Here is a 14,280-nt window from a genome sequence, read left to right as displayed (position 1 = left end):
TTTTTTTTTTTTTAAATTTTTAACAATAAAAGTTGTGGGGCTGAAAGGATTGCTCAGCGGTTAAGAACAAGTATGGCGGGCTGGAAAGATGGCTCAGAGGTTAAGAGCATTGCCTGCTCTTCCAAAGGTCCTGAGTTCAATTCCCAGCAACCACATGGTGGCTCACAACCATCTGTAAAGGGGTCTGGTGCCCTCTTCTGGCCTTCAGGCATATACACAGACAGAATATTGTATACATAATAAATAAATAAATATTTAAAAAAAAAAAAAAAGAACAAGTATGGCTCTTGTGGAGAACTGGACTTCAGTTCCCAGAACCCACATCAGGTAGCTCATCACTGCCCGTAACTAGCTTCAGAGGGAATCCAATGCCTCTTGTCTTCCTCAGGCACCTGTACTCATGTGGATGTATGCACACAAAGACACATACATACTAATTAAAAGTGAGACAAATCTTTAAAAAAAAACCCATCATGACTTAAAGACTAGAAAATAAATAAATGAATAAATAAATAAGAGTTGGGGCTAGGGATATAATTCAGTCAGTAGGATGCTTGTTCAACCTGTATCAGGCCCTGGTTCAATCCCAGAACAACATTAACCTGACACATCAACATAGGGCCACATCTGTAATCCCATTTTTTAGGAGATGCAAACAAGAGTGTGTTAGAAATTCAAGGTTATCCTTGGCTACATAATGACTTCAAGACCAGCCTGGAAACAACAGACCTTGCCTCGACAAAAGTAAACAAAAGCAAACAATTTTCATACTGAGGCCTTCAACTGGAAAGTAGATTGCTTGCCCTCACCCCCCATATTGGCTTTCAACTGGATTTGCAGCCAAAGATGACCTTGAATTTCTAATCTTTCTCCTTGTACTTTTCAATTGCTGGGATTACAGGCTTTTGCCACAACATCCAGTATATGTGGCATTAGGGATGCTTTTCCTAATTTCTTTCTTTTTTTTTTTTTTTTTTTTTTTATTTTTTTTTTTTTTTTGGGATGGTTTCATGTGATAAAGGCTGGCCAAGGATGACCTTACTCATTGGATTCTTGATCATACTGAGCATAAGCAATATGACCTATACCTTGAGTATGTGTATAGCCTAGGCTAATCTGGAACTCTTGTATCTTCCTGCCTTAGCATCCAAAGTCATGGAGTTAGAGATGTGTGATACCATAACAGTTTCAAGTTAGGGTTTTAAATTTTTTTCCCTGTTGTTTTTAGACAGGTCTTACTACATAGCTCTAGCTGGCCTCATTTATGTAAACCAAGCTGGCTTTCAACGTGAAGAGATCCTCCTGCCTCTGTATCCCTGGTGCTAGGCGTGTTTCACCATGTCTGGCTTACGTTCTGGAGACACGGTCTCATGTATTTTGGTTTGGTCTTGAACTCAATGGTGCCACCACAGCACTGAACTTTGCTCTTCCTCCCAAGTGCTAGAGTTACAGGCATGTCCCATCACGCAGGATCTCAATTCTATTTCTCTACAATCTTAAGGCAAAGGCTGCAATTTGCTCTGGCCACTCGAATTATATACCCCTTCTTTTGAGCTATTGAAATATTTCCCCGTCATCGTCTTTCTTTTCTGATGGCAAAGTATCTGTCACATAACAGGAACTAATTGAGTTTTATCAGGATCAAATCTTTTATACTGTGACCAGGTTCCTATTTTTTGAGGGACTAAAGTTGTAATGAAGGAGCAACAGCTGGATAGGTAGCCTTTGAGAAGGAAGCTTCTTCCCCCTTAGGCTTTAATAGGAGTTAATGGTCAGTGAGGCTAAAGTACCAATCTTCTGGTCTGATTATTTTTTTGTTTCTTTTTTTGGGACAAGGTCTTCTAATATGTTACCCTGACTGGCCTCAAATGTACTATATTGTCCAGGCTGGCCTTGAACTTGCAATCCTCCTGCCTCAGCGTCTCAAATACCAAGCCTCAGTGAATATTTAAAGCCGTAAAGATGAGCGTGGGGAGAATAAATATGAGTTCCAAAAGAGTAATTAAATTTTTTTTTTCAGTGATACAGAAATTCCCAGATCGAATGATAATTTCCTTCTGTTCTACTTCCACACAACCTCCTCCAACAAGTCTTGGTGACGAACTCGGTCATGGACTTTGATACTCTGGAACAACCAATTGTTACACAAGGCAATTCTTCTATTCTCTGAGATTCAGTTCATCAGAAATAGGGACAATAATAAGAATCATTATTAAAAGATCTTTAAGCTCCACAACTCAGGCCTATGATATGACTTTGGCCTAAAATGATCGGAGGCCGAATTATAGGGTGTCTCTGTGAACCAGAGCCCTAGACCAAAATCGGTGTCGTCTGTAGCCACCACAACAATACCGATATCCCTAGGAGCGAAAGCCCACCTGACATGGGCGAGCGGTACCGGCCCCTCGCCTCACCTCACCATCCGGGCGCTGCGCCTCCACCTTCAAGCCTCAGCGAACCTTCCAGCGTTACACCTCTGCGCAAGCGCACGCACACACGCTGTCTCTACGGTCTGAATAACCCTAATTGAACGAGCTGAATGCTTTTGCTCCCAGTGCGGCCACCGTCGTTTAGGGAGGGCGACAAGAGGGGGCGGGGAAAAGGGTGGGAGTGGGTGAGTGCGCGCCGCCCGTCCGTCGTGGTTTCCTGGCTGCGCGCGGCGGTGGCGGAGTTGCAGCAGCTGTAGCAGCCGCCGCGAAGATGGCGGAGGGGTTGGAGCGTGTGCGGATCTCCGCGTCCGAGCTGCGAGGGATCCTGGCCACTCTGGCTCCGCAGGCCGGGAGCAGAGGTGAGTTGCGCCGCCCAGCTGCTGGGCCGGGCCTGCCCGCCCCGCCTCCCTCTCCTCTGCCTCCTCCCCGCCCCGTCCGCGGCCCTGCGAGCTCCCGCCCCTTCCCCCCCCCCCTCCAACAGGGCGCCCCGGGGCCTGGGGCGGCCCCTCGGAGCCTGCGGGGCTGCTCCTCCGCACACTCTGGCCTTGGGGCAGAGCCCCGCGCGAGTTCCTGCCTCCGCCCTCTTGCTCACCGCGGCGGCCGTAGTTCCTCCGCGCCCTAGCCCTCTCTCGCCGGCTCCTGGATTCAGGCGTGAGGAGACACGAACTGGTGTGGGTGCTGGGGTCCGGTAGAGGCCCCGGGACTTACGGCTCCCCGAAGAATCGACTGTGTACTTTCCGTAGTCCTCTGTTCCGCGTCTGAGAGGCGGAGCTGGGGAAATTGAGGAGAAAAGCTTAACAGGCTGGGACTTCCTTTGCTCAACTTTTCCTCCCGAAGGCAGGCTTCCAATGGTACGCCACTGAAGGGATCTAGGACCTCAAGGAGCTGACTGTTTTGTTTCGGGCTTGGCGTGTATGGGGGCCGTTCTGGTCAGAAAGAATGCTTCATTTGCCAATCTCCATACGCATCAGAAAAGCGCGAGAAATTTGTTAGTGTCTCTCTTCCCTTCATTAGTCAGTGTTGTTTAGGATGGCTGCTAACAGTGGATGCCTTCTCTAGGGTTGTGGCTAGAATCTGTGAGGTTAGTTTTCTTTGGCCAACTGAATTGGATTAAACTCTGGAAAATAGCAGTCACCTCCTCCCCTGGCTCCGCCCCCAAATTGAGTTTAAAAGTTTACCGTGGGTGCTGAAGTTAAAACGGCTTTTTCTTGGTTCGTATTTTGTGGAGAGGCTAAACTTTTTGCCAAAGCAATAGTTTCGTTCTTTGTTGTTTTTCTTCTGAGTCTTGAATTTACCTAGTAACCCAGTCTGGCCTTGAGTTTGGAATGCTCCGGATTCAGCCTCCTGAGTGCTGGAATTACAGGCGTGACCACCACACCTAACTTCCAAAGTAGTCACTAAAATTTCAGTTTACCGTCATTTCTCTTCTCTCTCTTTCCCTACTAACAAAAGTGGGTGTAGATGCTGGAGCATAAATACCTGCTGTCAGCTAGTTTGTGTTTATGTTATAGTTAGGTTCTAGGATTTAACCTGAGCACTGGATAATCGCACCATCTTGTCATTTTCTTATTAAACGCTTAGTAATTATTTATAGTAGCCTCTCCACTCCAAGCAACAGATACTTTAAAAAAAAAAACAATCCCAGAAACTTGTTTACCATTCAGTAAGTTCGTGGAGCTTGGAGAGTGGTTTATAAAACTCCTTTACTATTGTTCTTTTCTTTTTCCTTTGTTTTTTGAGTCAGGATCTCTCATATAGCCCAAGTAGTTACCAAACTCTTTGTGGCTAAGGATGACCTTGAACTCCTGATCTTGCTCTCACTTCTCAAGTGTTAGGATTTGTAGGCGTGAATTTGGCTGGGCTCTAGTATTTTTGAGTCCCTTAGTCCTTTTTGGTGCTTTGAGAGCATGTCACAATCCTTCCGTTGGTGCCTAGGAAAAGTTCCCCTAGTGGAACTTTTTCCTCCTTATATTCCATCATCATAGTAGCAGTTAGTCTCAGTATTCTAGGCAGTATTTTCTTGAAATGATTCTGCTGGTTGTTGTTGAGGAATTGGTGAGAATGAGTGGAGATGAAGATTGTAAAAGGACTTGCTTCCTGTTTGCTTCAGTAGGAGGTATGTGGTTGGGATGTTGGTATCCTAAAGTTGTAGATTTGCCCTGGTCAAGTTCACGCACTGGAGTTGTAGATTCTTTCCCAGAGATACCTAGAACTGTGGGTTGTTATGCATACCCCCCTTGAATATGTGTACGTATGTGTAAATATTTGTTACATATGTAATGTAGTAAGTAAATATGTGATATAATATATACCAGTTAATATATTTATGCACTGCTAGGGGTTCCCTAGTGGCCTCCTGTGTGCTAGGCAAATGCTGTACCACTGAGCTATATTCCCTTCCCTCTCCTAATATGGTAAAAAAATTTAGCCACTCTAGGAACGTGGAGGAAAGACGAAACCAGGTGTGATTATACACTCCTGCAATCCCAGAAGTTGAATGACTGAGGCAGGAGGATTGTGAGTTTGATACCTTTCTGGGCTATGAAGTGAGACCCTGACCAAAAAAAAAAAAAAAAAAAAGAAAAAAGAAAGAAAGAAAGAAAGAGTTGACTTATAGGCTATTTAGACAGGATAGTTTAATGGCTGAACATACTAGAGATCTTTGATTCTGATTTAATTAAGTAGTTTGGAGTCTTTGAGATCTGAATATGAGTATGGCTTGGGTAGGTGAAGAGAATATTACCCCCTCCCATTTCCATAACTCAAGTACATGGAATACTAACACAGTTAAATTCTTAGTCTCACTGGTTAACGAGCACATAACTCGAATTTTCTGCCCGTAGACTCATTCTTCCCTGCCCAGTATTTTTTATTTGCATATGTAATTGTTAGTCTTTTTTTTCCCCTTTGGTTTTTCAAGACAGGGTTTCACTGTGTAGCCCTGGCTGGTCTGGAACTCACTCTGTGAAATAGGCTGGCCTCAAATTCATAAAGATCCATCTGCCTCTGACTTCCGATTGCTGGGATTAAAGGCATGCGCCACCACCGTCCGGCTCTTTTTTGTTGTTGTTGTGTTTATGTAAGTAGAATGACAACTTTTCCTCCCTCTCTTCTCCATTATTCTTTTCTTCTGTGTTGTTTCCTGCTATCAACATATTAGAAAACATGAAGGAATTAAAGGAACCCAGGCAACGCAAAGATAATAGGCGTCCAGATTTGGAAATCTATAAACCTGGACTTTCTCGACTAAGGAACAGACCTAAAACTAAGGAGGCTTCTGGGAGTGAGGAATTTAAGGATGAGATTGTGAATGACGGAGATTCTTCTGTTGGGAATGATACACAGCTTATTAAAGTTTGCAAGGAATTAGACAGCCAACAGCAAAATGGTCCTACAGATTCAGAAAATCGTCAGGCACAGGAGACTTTCTCAAAGACTGGTGGACTAGAGGACCGGAATCTAAGAATCATCAAGAGAATAAAAAAACCTGACCTTCAGATCTATCAGCCTGGAAGGCGTTTGCAGGCTGTAACCAAAGAGTCAGCTAACAGGGCAGATGAGGAAGAAATCCTTAACCAAGTGGAACAATTGAGGATTGAGGAGGATGAGTGTAAGATAAAAGTTGCAAAAGCAGAAGTCGAGAATAAACCAGACAAAACTGAGACAGAAAAGAACCAAGCTAATGACCGAGTAAGAACTACCAAGGGAGAAAAAGGAAAAAAGATTGAAAAGGGGGAGGGGACAAAGAAGGTGAATGATGATGACTCTGCCCAAGGGAAACCAGGTTCTGTAAAGCGGTATTCCCGATCAGACAAACGAAGGAATCGCTACCGCACTTGCAGTACCAGCTCAGCTGGTAGCAACAACAGTGCTGAAGGAGCTGGCCTGACTGATAATGGATGTCGCCGGCGTCGCTTGGATCGGACCAAGGAGAGGCCACGACTGAAGAAGCAGGTGTCTATGTCCTCAACTGATTCCTTAGATGAGGATAGAACTGATGAGCCCGATGGATTAGGGCCCAGGAGGAACTCAGAAAGGAAGAGGCATTTAGAAAGAAATTGGTCTGGCCGAGGCGAGGGTGAACAGAAAAGCAATGGCAAAGAAAACCGAGGCACCCTTCGAGTCACTTTTGATGCGGAAACCATGAATAAAGATTCCCCCATGGTGAGGTTAGCCAGGGAGAATGTGGAAAGAATACAGTCTGACAAAGGCCTGAGCAGTGAGGGCAAGGGCTCTGAGAAGCAGGAGTTCAAAAACCCGAAACAAGAACTTCGAGGTCATGGTAGAGGCATTCTGATTCTGCCTGCTCATACTGCCCTATCTGTCAGTTCAGTGGGTTCTCCAGAGTCCACACCTTTGGGACCACGGCTTTTATTTGGATCTGGTAGTAAAGGATCTCGTAGTTGGGGTCGTGGAGGCACTACCCGCCGACTATGGGACCCAAACAATCCTGATCAGAAGCCTGCTCTGAAAAGCCAGACACCTCAGCTACATTTCTTGGACACCGATGATGAAATCAGCCCTACATCTTGGGGTGATTCACGTCAAGCCCAAGCTTCTTACTATAAATTTCAAAACTCTGACAACCCCTATTATTACCCTCGGACACCGGGCCCTACCTCTCAGTATCCCTATACAGGCTATAGCCCTCTACAGTACCCAGTGGGCCCTGCAAATGGTATGTATCCAGGGCCTTACTACCCAGGCTATCCTGCCCCCTCAGGGCAGTATGTATGTAGTCCTCTCCCTGCCAGCACCATGAGTCCTGAGGAGATAGAGCAACACGTGCGGAACATGCAGCAACAGGAGCTACATAGGCTTCTCCGAGTGGCTGACAACCAGGAATTGCAGCTTAGCAACTTGCTCTCCAGGGACCGCATCAGTACTGAGGGCATGGAGAAGATGGCTCAGCTCAGGTATTGTGTGTTATTTCCCACTACCTTGTTTAGAGGGGGGTAGACAGCTGTAAGGCTCCTGTAGCTGAGGAAGGTAGAGACTTCGTAGGTAAGCCACTGAGTGCTACCTCCCTTTCACTTGGGCATGGACATTAGGCCCTGAGCCTTGTACATTTTGGAATAACTGTGTTACTACTGAGCCACACTTGAAGCCCTTTTACATTGATTTTTTTTTTTTAAATAAGGAATAGGCAGTTGGGAAAATAAGTTTTAATTCTAGTCTTAGAAATATACTTTTGATTTTAAGAGGGAAAACATGTCTTTAAGGGAACATAGAATTTCCAGAATGCCAATCTCCAGTGTGCACCCAAGTCGTTTATTCATTTCTTCAATGTAGGTGTGCACATATGGGAACATGTCATTTCCCTAGGTATGACTGTCTGTGGAATGACCTTCTATTGTGCAGAATACCTGCTCACATTTCAGATTTCTTGTCAGGAGGGCATTGGCTGGTTTGCAGGAAGTTCATATCTTAGATCTGGCCTTTCTTGTGATATATTGGAGCTAGACATTACATGTATTTTATTCCAGAACTGAACTTCTGCAGCTGTATGAGCGCTGTATTCTATTAGATATTGAATTCTCTGACAATCAGAATGTAGATCAGATCCTGTGGAAGAATGCTTTCTATCAGGTGATTGAGAAATTCAGGCAGCTTCTCAAGGATCCAAATATTGAGAACCCAGACCAGATTCGGAACAGACTTTTGGAGCTCTTGGATGAGGTAAACTTTATTATTATTATTATTATTATTATTATTATTATTATTATTATTACCACTATTATTATTTTGATCCACAGGATAAAGTCTGCAGCATTTTTTAGTTTGTTTGTTTTTTTCTACCTGAGATGTTTTAGAGCAAAATATTGCGAGAACTCATATCTTTTTCTTGCATTTAGACCTAGTCTACCTGTATTACTTTTTTGCCCAGTGCTGGGGATTGAACCCAGGACCTCATGTATGTTAGGCAAGAGTTTTACTACTGAGCTATATCTCCAGTCCTGGAGTTACTTTTGAGCTTAAGGCTTTCTGAATGAGAAAGGGAGAGGGGGGAAAACTAAGAAAGGAGGAGGGAGGGGTAAATGGATCATGTCTTTAAAACTCCCCGGAGGCTTGCCGGGCGTGGTGGCATATGCCTTTAATCCCAGCACTCGGCGGGCGGATCTCTGTGAGTTCGAGGCCAGCCTGGTCTACAAGAGCTAGTGCCAGGACAGGCTCCAAAGCTACAGAGAAACCCTGTCTCGAAAAAAAACTAAAAAAAAAAACAAAACAAAACACGGGAGGCTTATACTATAAACTGGTGTGCTTACTTATGGCCTCTAATTGCTTATTTTATATAACTCCTCTTCTATAGAACTGGACTTTGACAGAACTTTGGGTCATTTGCCCCAGGATCTGGTAAATAGATTGGAAAAAAAAACCTGATTCAGATAGTTCTTTCTTTTTTTTCTTTATAGGGTAGTGACTTCTTTGATAGTTTGCTTCAGAAACTACAGGTTACTTATAAGTTCAAACTGGAAGACTACATGGACGGGCTTGCCATTCGAAGCAAGCCTTTACGAAAGACAGTAAGTCAGTTTCTTTCTCTAGTTTAAATTTGTTCATCTAGGCCTGGTGCAGTGGTGCACACCTTTAATCCCATTAGTGAGGAGGCAGAGCCAGTTCTCTGATTTTAAGGACAGTCTGGTCTACATAGTGAGTTCCAGGCCATCCAGGACTATGTAGAGAGACCCTTCTCAAACAAACAAACAAAAATTTATTCATCAATTTAGTAAACATTTATCTAGTACTGGTTAAGGCCTAGGCAGTGTGCTGGGTTTTGAGTATATCATGGTGAAAGATACAGTATAGTAAGGAAACAAATGAAACTATCATAAGTGAGGGATTGTGGCATATGCCAGTAATCCAGAATCAGGAATTCAAGGTTAGCTTTGCCACATATTGAGTTCTAAGGAAGTCTGAGCTATATCAAATTGTTTCAAATACAAAAAACAGACAAATTGTAATGTCATAAACACTATGATGAATTTCACACCTGGGAAAATGAAGCCAGGAGGATTGTCATGAGTTTGAGGGAAGTCTGGATTACATAGTAAGTTCTAGGACAATCTGAACTACAGAGTGAGATCATCTCTCAAAATAAGGATCCTGGAGAGATGACTCCTTTTTAAGAGCATTTGTTGCTTTTGCAGAAGACCTGGGTTTGGTTCCTAATATCCACATGACTGCTCACAACCATCCATAACTCCAGTTCCAGGGGCTCCAATGCCTTCTTTAGACTTCTGCAGGTACCAGGCTTGCAAGTGATGCACATAAATATATGCAGACAAAACACTGAGACAAATTTTTTTTAGATTTATTTATTTATTATGCATACAATGTGCTGTTAACATGTATGTGTACATGTCAGAAGAGGGCACCAAATCATTACAGATGGTTGTGAGCCACCATGTCGTTGCTGGGAACTGAACTCAGGTCCTCTGGAAGATTGGCCAGTGCTCTTAACCTCTGAGCCATCTCTCCAGCCCCAAATTTTTAAAAGGTAAAAAATAAAAAGCAATTGGATAATTCATAACATCAACCTTAGGTTTCTACATGCACACACACACACACACACACACACACTCACACATCTAAAATGTACACATCATACAGAACAAAATGGAAAACAAAGCACAAAAAGGAAAGGACCATAAGAATAAGAGTACGAAATAGTAAAGGGATATAGAGGGACGTAATTGAACTTAGGCTTAGTGGACTCCAGGAAGGCTTTTCAGAGATGTTTAACAATGATTCTGAAGATCAGAATTGGCCTAATGAATTACTAGGCAAGAACTATACCGCAAAGGTATATTACTAGCCAAGCTGTGTCTTTTTTTTTGTTTGTTTTTTGTTTTTGTTTTTTGAGACAGGGTTTCTCTGTGGTTTTGGAGCCTGTCCTGGAACTAGCTCTTGTAGACCAGGCTGGTCTCGAACTCACANCGTGAGGTATGCTTCTCTGGGTGACGGGAGTGGGAAAGGGTCTCCCCATGTGCTAAAACACTTTCCTGCCTGTCGTCCGAGTCCCGGGATACTTTCTCTTTTGTCACCATGCAGTCAGCGCTGCCCTGGTGCTCACCACCTACCCACCTCACCACATCTTTGTTTGTTTGTTTGTTTGTTTTTGTTTTTGTTTTTCGAGACAGGGTTTCTCTGTGGCTTTGGAGCCTGTCCTGGAACTAGCTCTTGTAGACCAGGCTGGTCTCGAACTCACAGAGATCCATCTGCCTCTGCCTCCTGAGTGCTGGGATTAAAGGCGTGTGCCACCACCGCCCGGCTCCAAGCTGTGTCTTGAAACATAAGTAGGAGTTTAAAGAGTGGGAGGAGTAGTTAGATGCAGGGCACAGTGAGTAAGAACCAGGTATTGGGAAACTGAGAAGTTCCCAATATTGGTAATATGTGTTAGGGTTATTTCAGTGGAGAAAGTTAAGGGAAGTGGGAAATGATATATCATAAACCCTTAGATGCCATACTGAAGATTTGAACTTTAATCATAGGAACCATTGATTGCTTTTCAGCAAATGAATAATAGATTTGTAGTTAAAAATAATTATTTTTTACAAATTTTTGTCTTTGGTAGGTGTTAAGCAAGGGTGTATGTAGGGAAGTGAGGTTAGAGGCATGGACTGAGATAGAGCTGTAGTGGAGATGGAAATGAAAAGGTAGGTTAGAGAGCCTAGACATGCTGCTTTGTACTTAGAATCCCAGTACTTGGGAGACTGAGGCAGCAATATTACATCAGCTTCAAAGCCAGTCAGTGGTACACAGTCAGACCCTGTCTCAAAACAAAAAAAACTGGGGATGTAGGTCATTTGACAGATTGCCTGCCTAGCATGCATGAAGTCCTGGGTTCTAGCTCCAGCACCACATAAACCCATGTGCGCACCTATAATCCCAGCATTTGGGAGAGGGGGAGCAAGGGGGGATCTTTAGAAGTTCAATGTTATCCTTAGCTACATAGCAAGTTTAGAGACCCTATCTCTAAAACCAGAAAACAAAACAAACAAACAAAAAAGGAAATAGAAATAATTGCTAGCCCTTGTGGTGTGAAGGTTATGATTCGAGGTTTGAGAGTTTTAGGTTATTTCCCAGTTTATGGCCTAAGAGGAAAGATCATAAAGAAAAAATGTGGTTTAGGATTTCACACACACACAGAATTTGAAAATGTTTATTGGATTGAATGACCTTATCAAAAGTGTTTGTTTGTTTTTAAAAGATTTATTTATTTATTAAATACAAATTGGTGTTTTGTCTGTATGTATCTGTATGAGGGTGTCAGATCCCCTAGAACTGGAGTTAGAATTGTGAGCTGCCAGGTAGGTGCTGGGAATTGAACCTGGGTCCTCTGGACGAGCAGTCCGAGCTATTAACTGCTGAGCCATCTCTCCAGCCCCAAGAGTTTTGTTTTGTAATCATAATAGGAAAAGTTAATTATGAGTGGAGTGTAAAAGAGCAACAGGCTGGGCAGTAGCTAAAGTACTGCCTGTAGCTACGAGTTATTTTTGTCGAGAGGATAGAAGCTAGATCATGTTGAGGGATGAGGCATAATGTAGATCATGCTTATGAGAATTATGTCTGGGAACTGGAGAGAGGGTAGCTAGAAATTGAAGGTCAAGAGAAGCTTTGATTTAGACTTTATTTTTGGTTTTACTGAAACAGTTTGGTTAAATAACCCCAGCTAGCCTAGAACTTATAGAACTCATTGTATGTGCCCTCTGCCTTCCAAGTGCTAGGATTAAAGGGGTGTGCCCTAGCTGGTTGGTGGTTGAGGGGGTGGTCCCAGCACCTGGGTGACTGAGGCAGGTGGATCTCTCGAGTTCCAGGACAGCCAGGGCTGCAAACAAAGACATGTGCCTGGTTCCAACATTTTTGGTTTTTGGTTTTTTTTTGGAGACAGAATCTCCTGCTAGGCCATATACCCTGATACCCTGGAATTTACAGTGTAGTCGTGGCTGGCTTGAAATCAAGATCTCTGCCTAAGTCTCCAGAGTGAAGATTATAGGTGTGTTTCCATACCTTGTAGGGATGGTATTTTTTTGTTTTTTCTGATCCCCCCTGCCAGGGAAGGTTTCTCCTGGAACTTGCTCTATAGACCAGGCTAACCTCAAACTCAGAGTTCTGCCTGCCTCTGTCTCCCGAGTGCTGGGATTAAAGGCATGCACCACCAGTGCCTGGCTTTAATTTGATTTTTTTTTTTAATGTTGGGGTATGTTACTGAATGTGGTGCTCACCACTTTGGCTGGACTGACTGGCAAGTCCCAGTAATCCTCTGGGTCTCTTCCCCCACAGTGCATGAGGCCAAGCAGCTTTTTTATGAGTGCTGGTGATCAAACTCAGGTCTTCATGCTTATGCAGCAAGTGCTTTACCTGTGCTCCAACTCTCCAGTTTCTAGAATATGTATTCTAAAATTTTGGTTTTAGATTTATTTATTTTGTGTGTATGAGTGTTTTGTCTGCATGTATGCCTTTGAACCATATTTGTTCCTGATATTCACTGAGGTCAGAAGAGGGCATCAGATTGCTTGGAACTAGAGATAAAGATGGCAGTGAGCCACCATGTTGGTACTGGGAACTGTAAGAGCAACAAGTGCTTTTAACAACTGAGCTGTCTCTCCAGCCCAAATATGTATTAAATACAGATGAGGAAATCTATTTCCAGGCGTTCCAAAAGCTTCCTTGAGATCACCCAGATTGCTTGACTCTGTTTAAGAATGTATTTTTCCATTTGTGTGGGATTCAGAGTACCACTCTCTCCACGACTGCTGTATTTTCTCAGTACATTTTGTATCATGGTGGTGGTGGGTTTTTAATAGTCTAGATAAGTTGACAACTTTTTTTTGAGGACTGTTTTAACTGTCACTCTGTCATTTAGATTTCATTCATTTCTTCTGGTATTGAATTGTGTTTGAGTACTCTACTAACTGGTTTTCTATTCTGTAGGTAAAATATGCTTTGATCAGTGCTCAACGCTGTATGATTTGCCAAGGAGATATCTCTAGGTATCGGGAGCAAGCCAATGATACAGCAAACTATGGGAAGGCACGCAGGTACTTTTTATCTCTTGACACATTATTTCTCTTCCTTATGGTGGCATTAAGTGAATCATTAGAAGATATCCAGCCGTTTGAGCTGCCTCCCGTATGGAAAGTCCTTCAGTTGTCCTTAATTCCTTAATTAGTCCCTTTAATTGTGCTTTAACACTTGAGGGCTATATCTAGTTAATTTTCTAGTCTACAACTTAAGTAGAAGGTCTATGAGGATGGATTGGAAAAGAGTTAACATTTCATTCCGTTTTTCTATTTTAGTTGGTACCTGAAGGCCCAGCATATTGCTCCCAAGAATGGGCGCCCCTATAACCAGTTGGCTTTACTGGCAGTGTATACGGTGAGAAATCCTGTGGAAGGGGAACTGTTTTCTAGGCAGTTTTCTTTTCTTGAGTTAGAATTTTGTTTCACTGTATAGTCCAGACTTCAAATTTGTTGTGTTTGTTTGTTTGTTTGTTTGTTTTGTTGAGACAAGTTTCTCTGTGTAGTCCTGGCCATCCTGGAACTCGCTTTGTAGACCAGTTTGGCCAGGTTAAACTCAGAATTCCACCTGCCTTTGCCTCTTGAGTGCTGGGACTAAAGGCATGTGCCCCCATGCCCAGCTCAAATTTGTCATCTTTTATTCAGCCTCCCAAATGCTGAGATTACAGGCATGTCCCACCACACCATACACGAGTTTCTTATAATATTGATTAAATTTGTATTATTACCTTTATCTGTTTGTGACTGGTTTAGTATGTAAAGGTATGCATGTAGAGGTCAGAAGACAGTGTTGAGAGTTGCTTCTATTTTTTTTTTTTTTTTTTTTTTTT

The 14,280-nt window shown here is 43.1% G+C and overlaps 2 protein-coding genes across 7 annotated transcripts in view; one reads left to right on the top strand and one right to left on the bottom strand.

Annotated features, from left to right (window-relative positions):
* Nucleotides 1–3,168, bottom strand: part of Srr (serine racemase) — a 25,105-nt gene extending 21,937 nt beyond the window's left edge. Inside the window, exon 1 of one of the 5 annotated variants that reach the window (XM_050128911.1) lies at nucleotides 3,022–3,168. Coding sequence is in view for 1 of the 5 variants with exons in the window: in XM_050128907.1 (XP_049984864.1) it covers nucleotides 2,415–2,422 (8 nt within the window). In the remaining 4 variants the exon portion in view is untranslated. Of the gene's footprint in view, nucleotides 1–2,378; nucleotides 2,561–3,021 lie in introns of those variants that run through there. The other 4 variants (XM_050128910.1, XM_050128907.1, XM_050128908.1 and 1 more) reach the window with 4 other exon arrangements.
* The window catches only part of Smg6 (SMG6 nonsense mediated mRNA decay factor), a 249,788-nt gene continuing 238,155 nt past the window's right edge, over nucleotides 2,648–14,280 (top strand). Inside the window, exons 1-6 of one of the 2 annotated variants that reach the window (XM_050128896.1) lie at nucleotides 2,648–2,788; nucleotides 5,590–7,345; nucleotides 7,916–8,108; nucleotides 8,843–8,953; nucleotides 13,365–13,471; nucleotides 13,730–13,808. In XM_050128896.1, coding sequence (XP_049984853.1) covers nucleotides 2,701–2,788; nucleotides 5,590–7,345; nucleotides 7,916–8,108; nucleotides 8,843–8,953; nucleotides 13,365–13,471; nucleotides 13,730–13,808 — 2,334 coding nt within the window. In that variant the 5' untranslated portion in view covers nucleotides 2,648–2,700. Of the gene's footprint in view, nucleotides 2,789–3,132; nucleotides 3,281–5,589; nucleotides 7,346–7,915; nucleotides 8,109–8,842; nucleotides 8,954–13,364; nucleotides 13,472–13,729; nucleotides 13,809–14,280 lie in introns of those variants that run through there. The other variant, XM_050128897.1, reaches the window with a different exon arrangement.

This window comes from Alexandromys fortis, unplaced genomic scaffold (assembly GCF_014885135.2).
Source record: "Alexandromys fortis isolate MF-2015 unplaced genomic scaffold, M_Fortis_MF-2015_v1.1 scaffold_80, whole genome shotgun sequence".
Lineage (NCBI taxonomy): Eukaryota > Metazoa > Chordata > Mammalia > Rodentia > Cricetidae > Alexandromys > Alexandromys fortis.
Note: the sequence above shows the minus strand (reverse complement) of the source record. Positions and strands in the feature narration are given on the sequence as shown.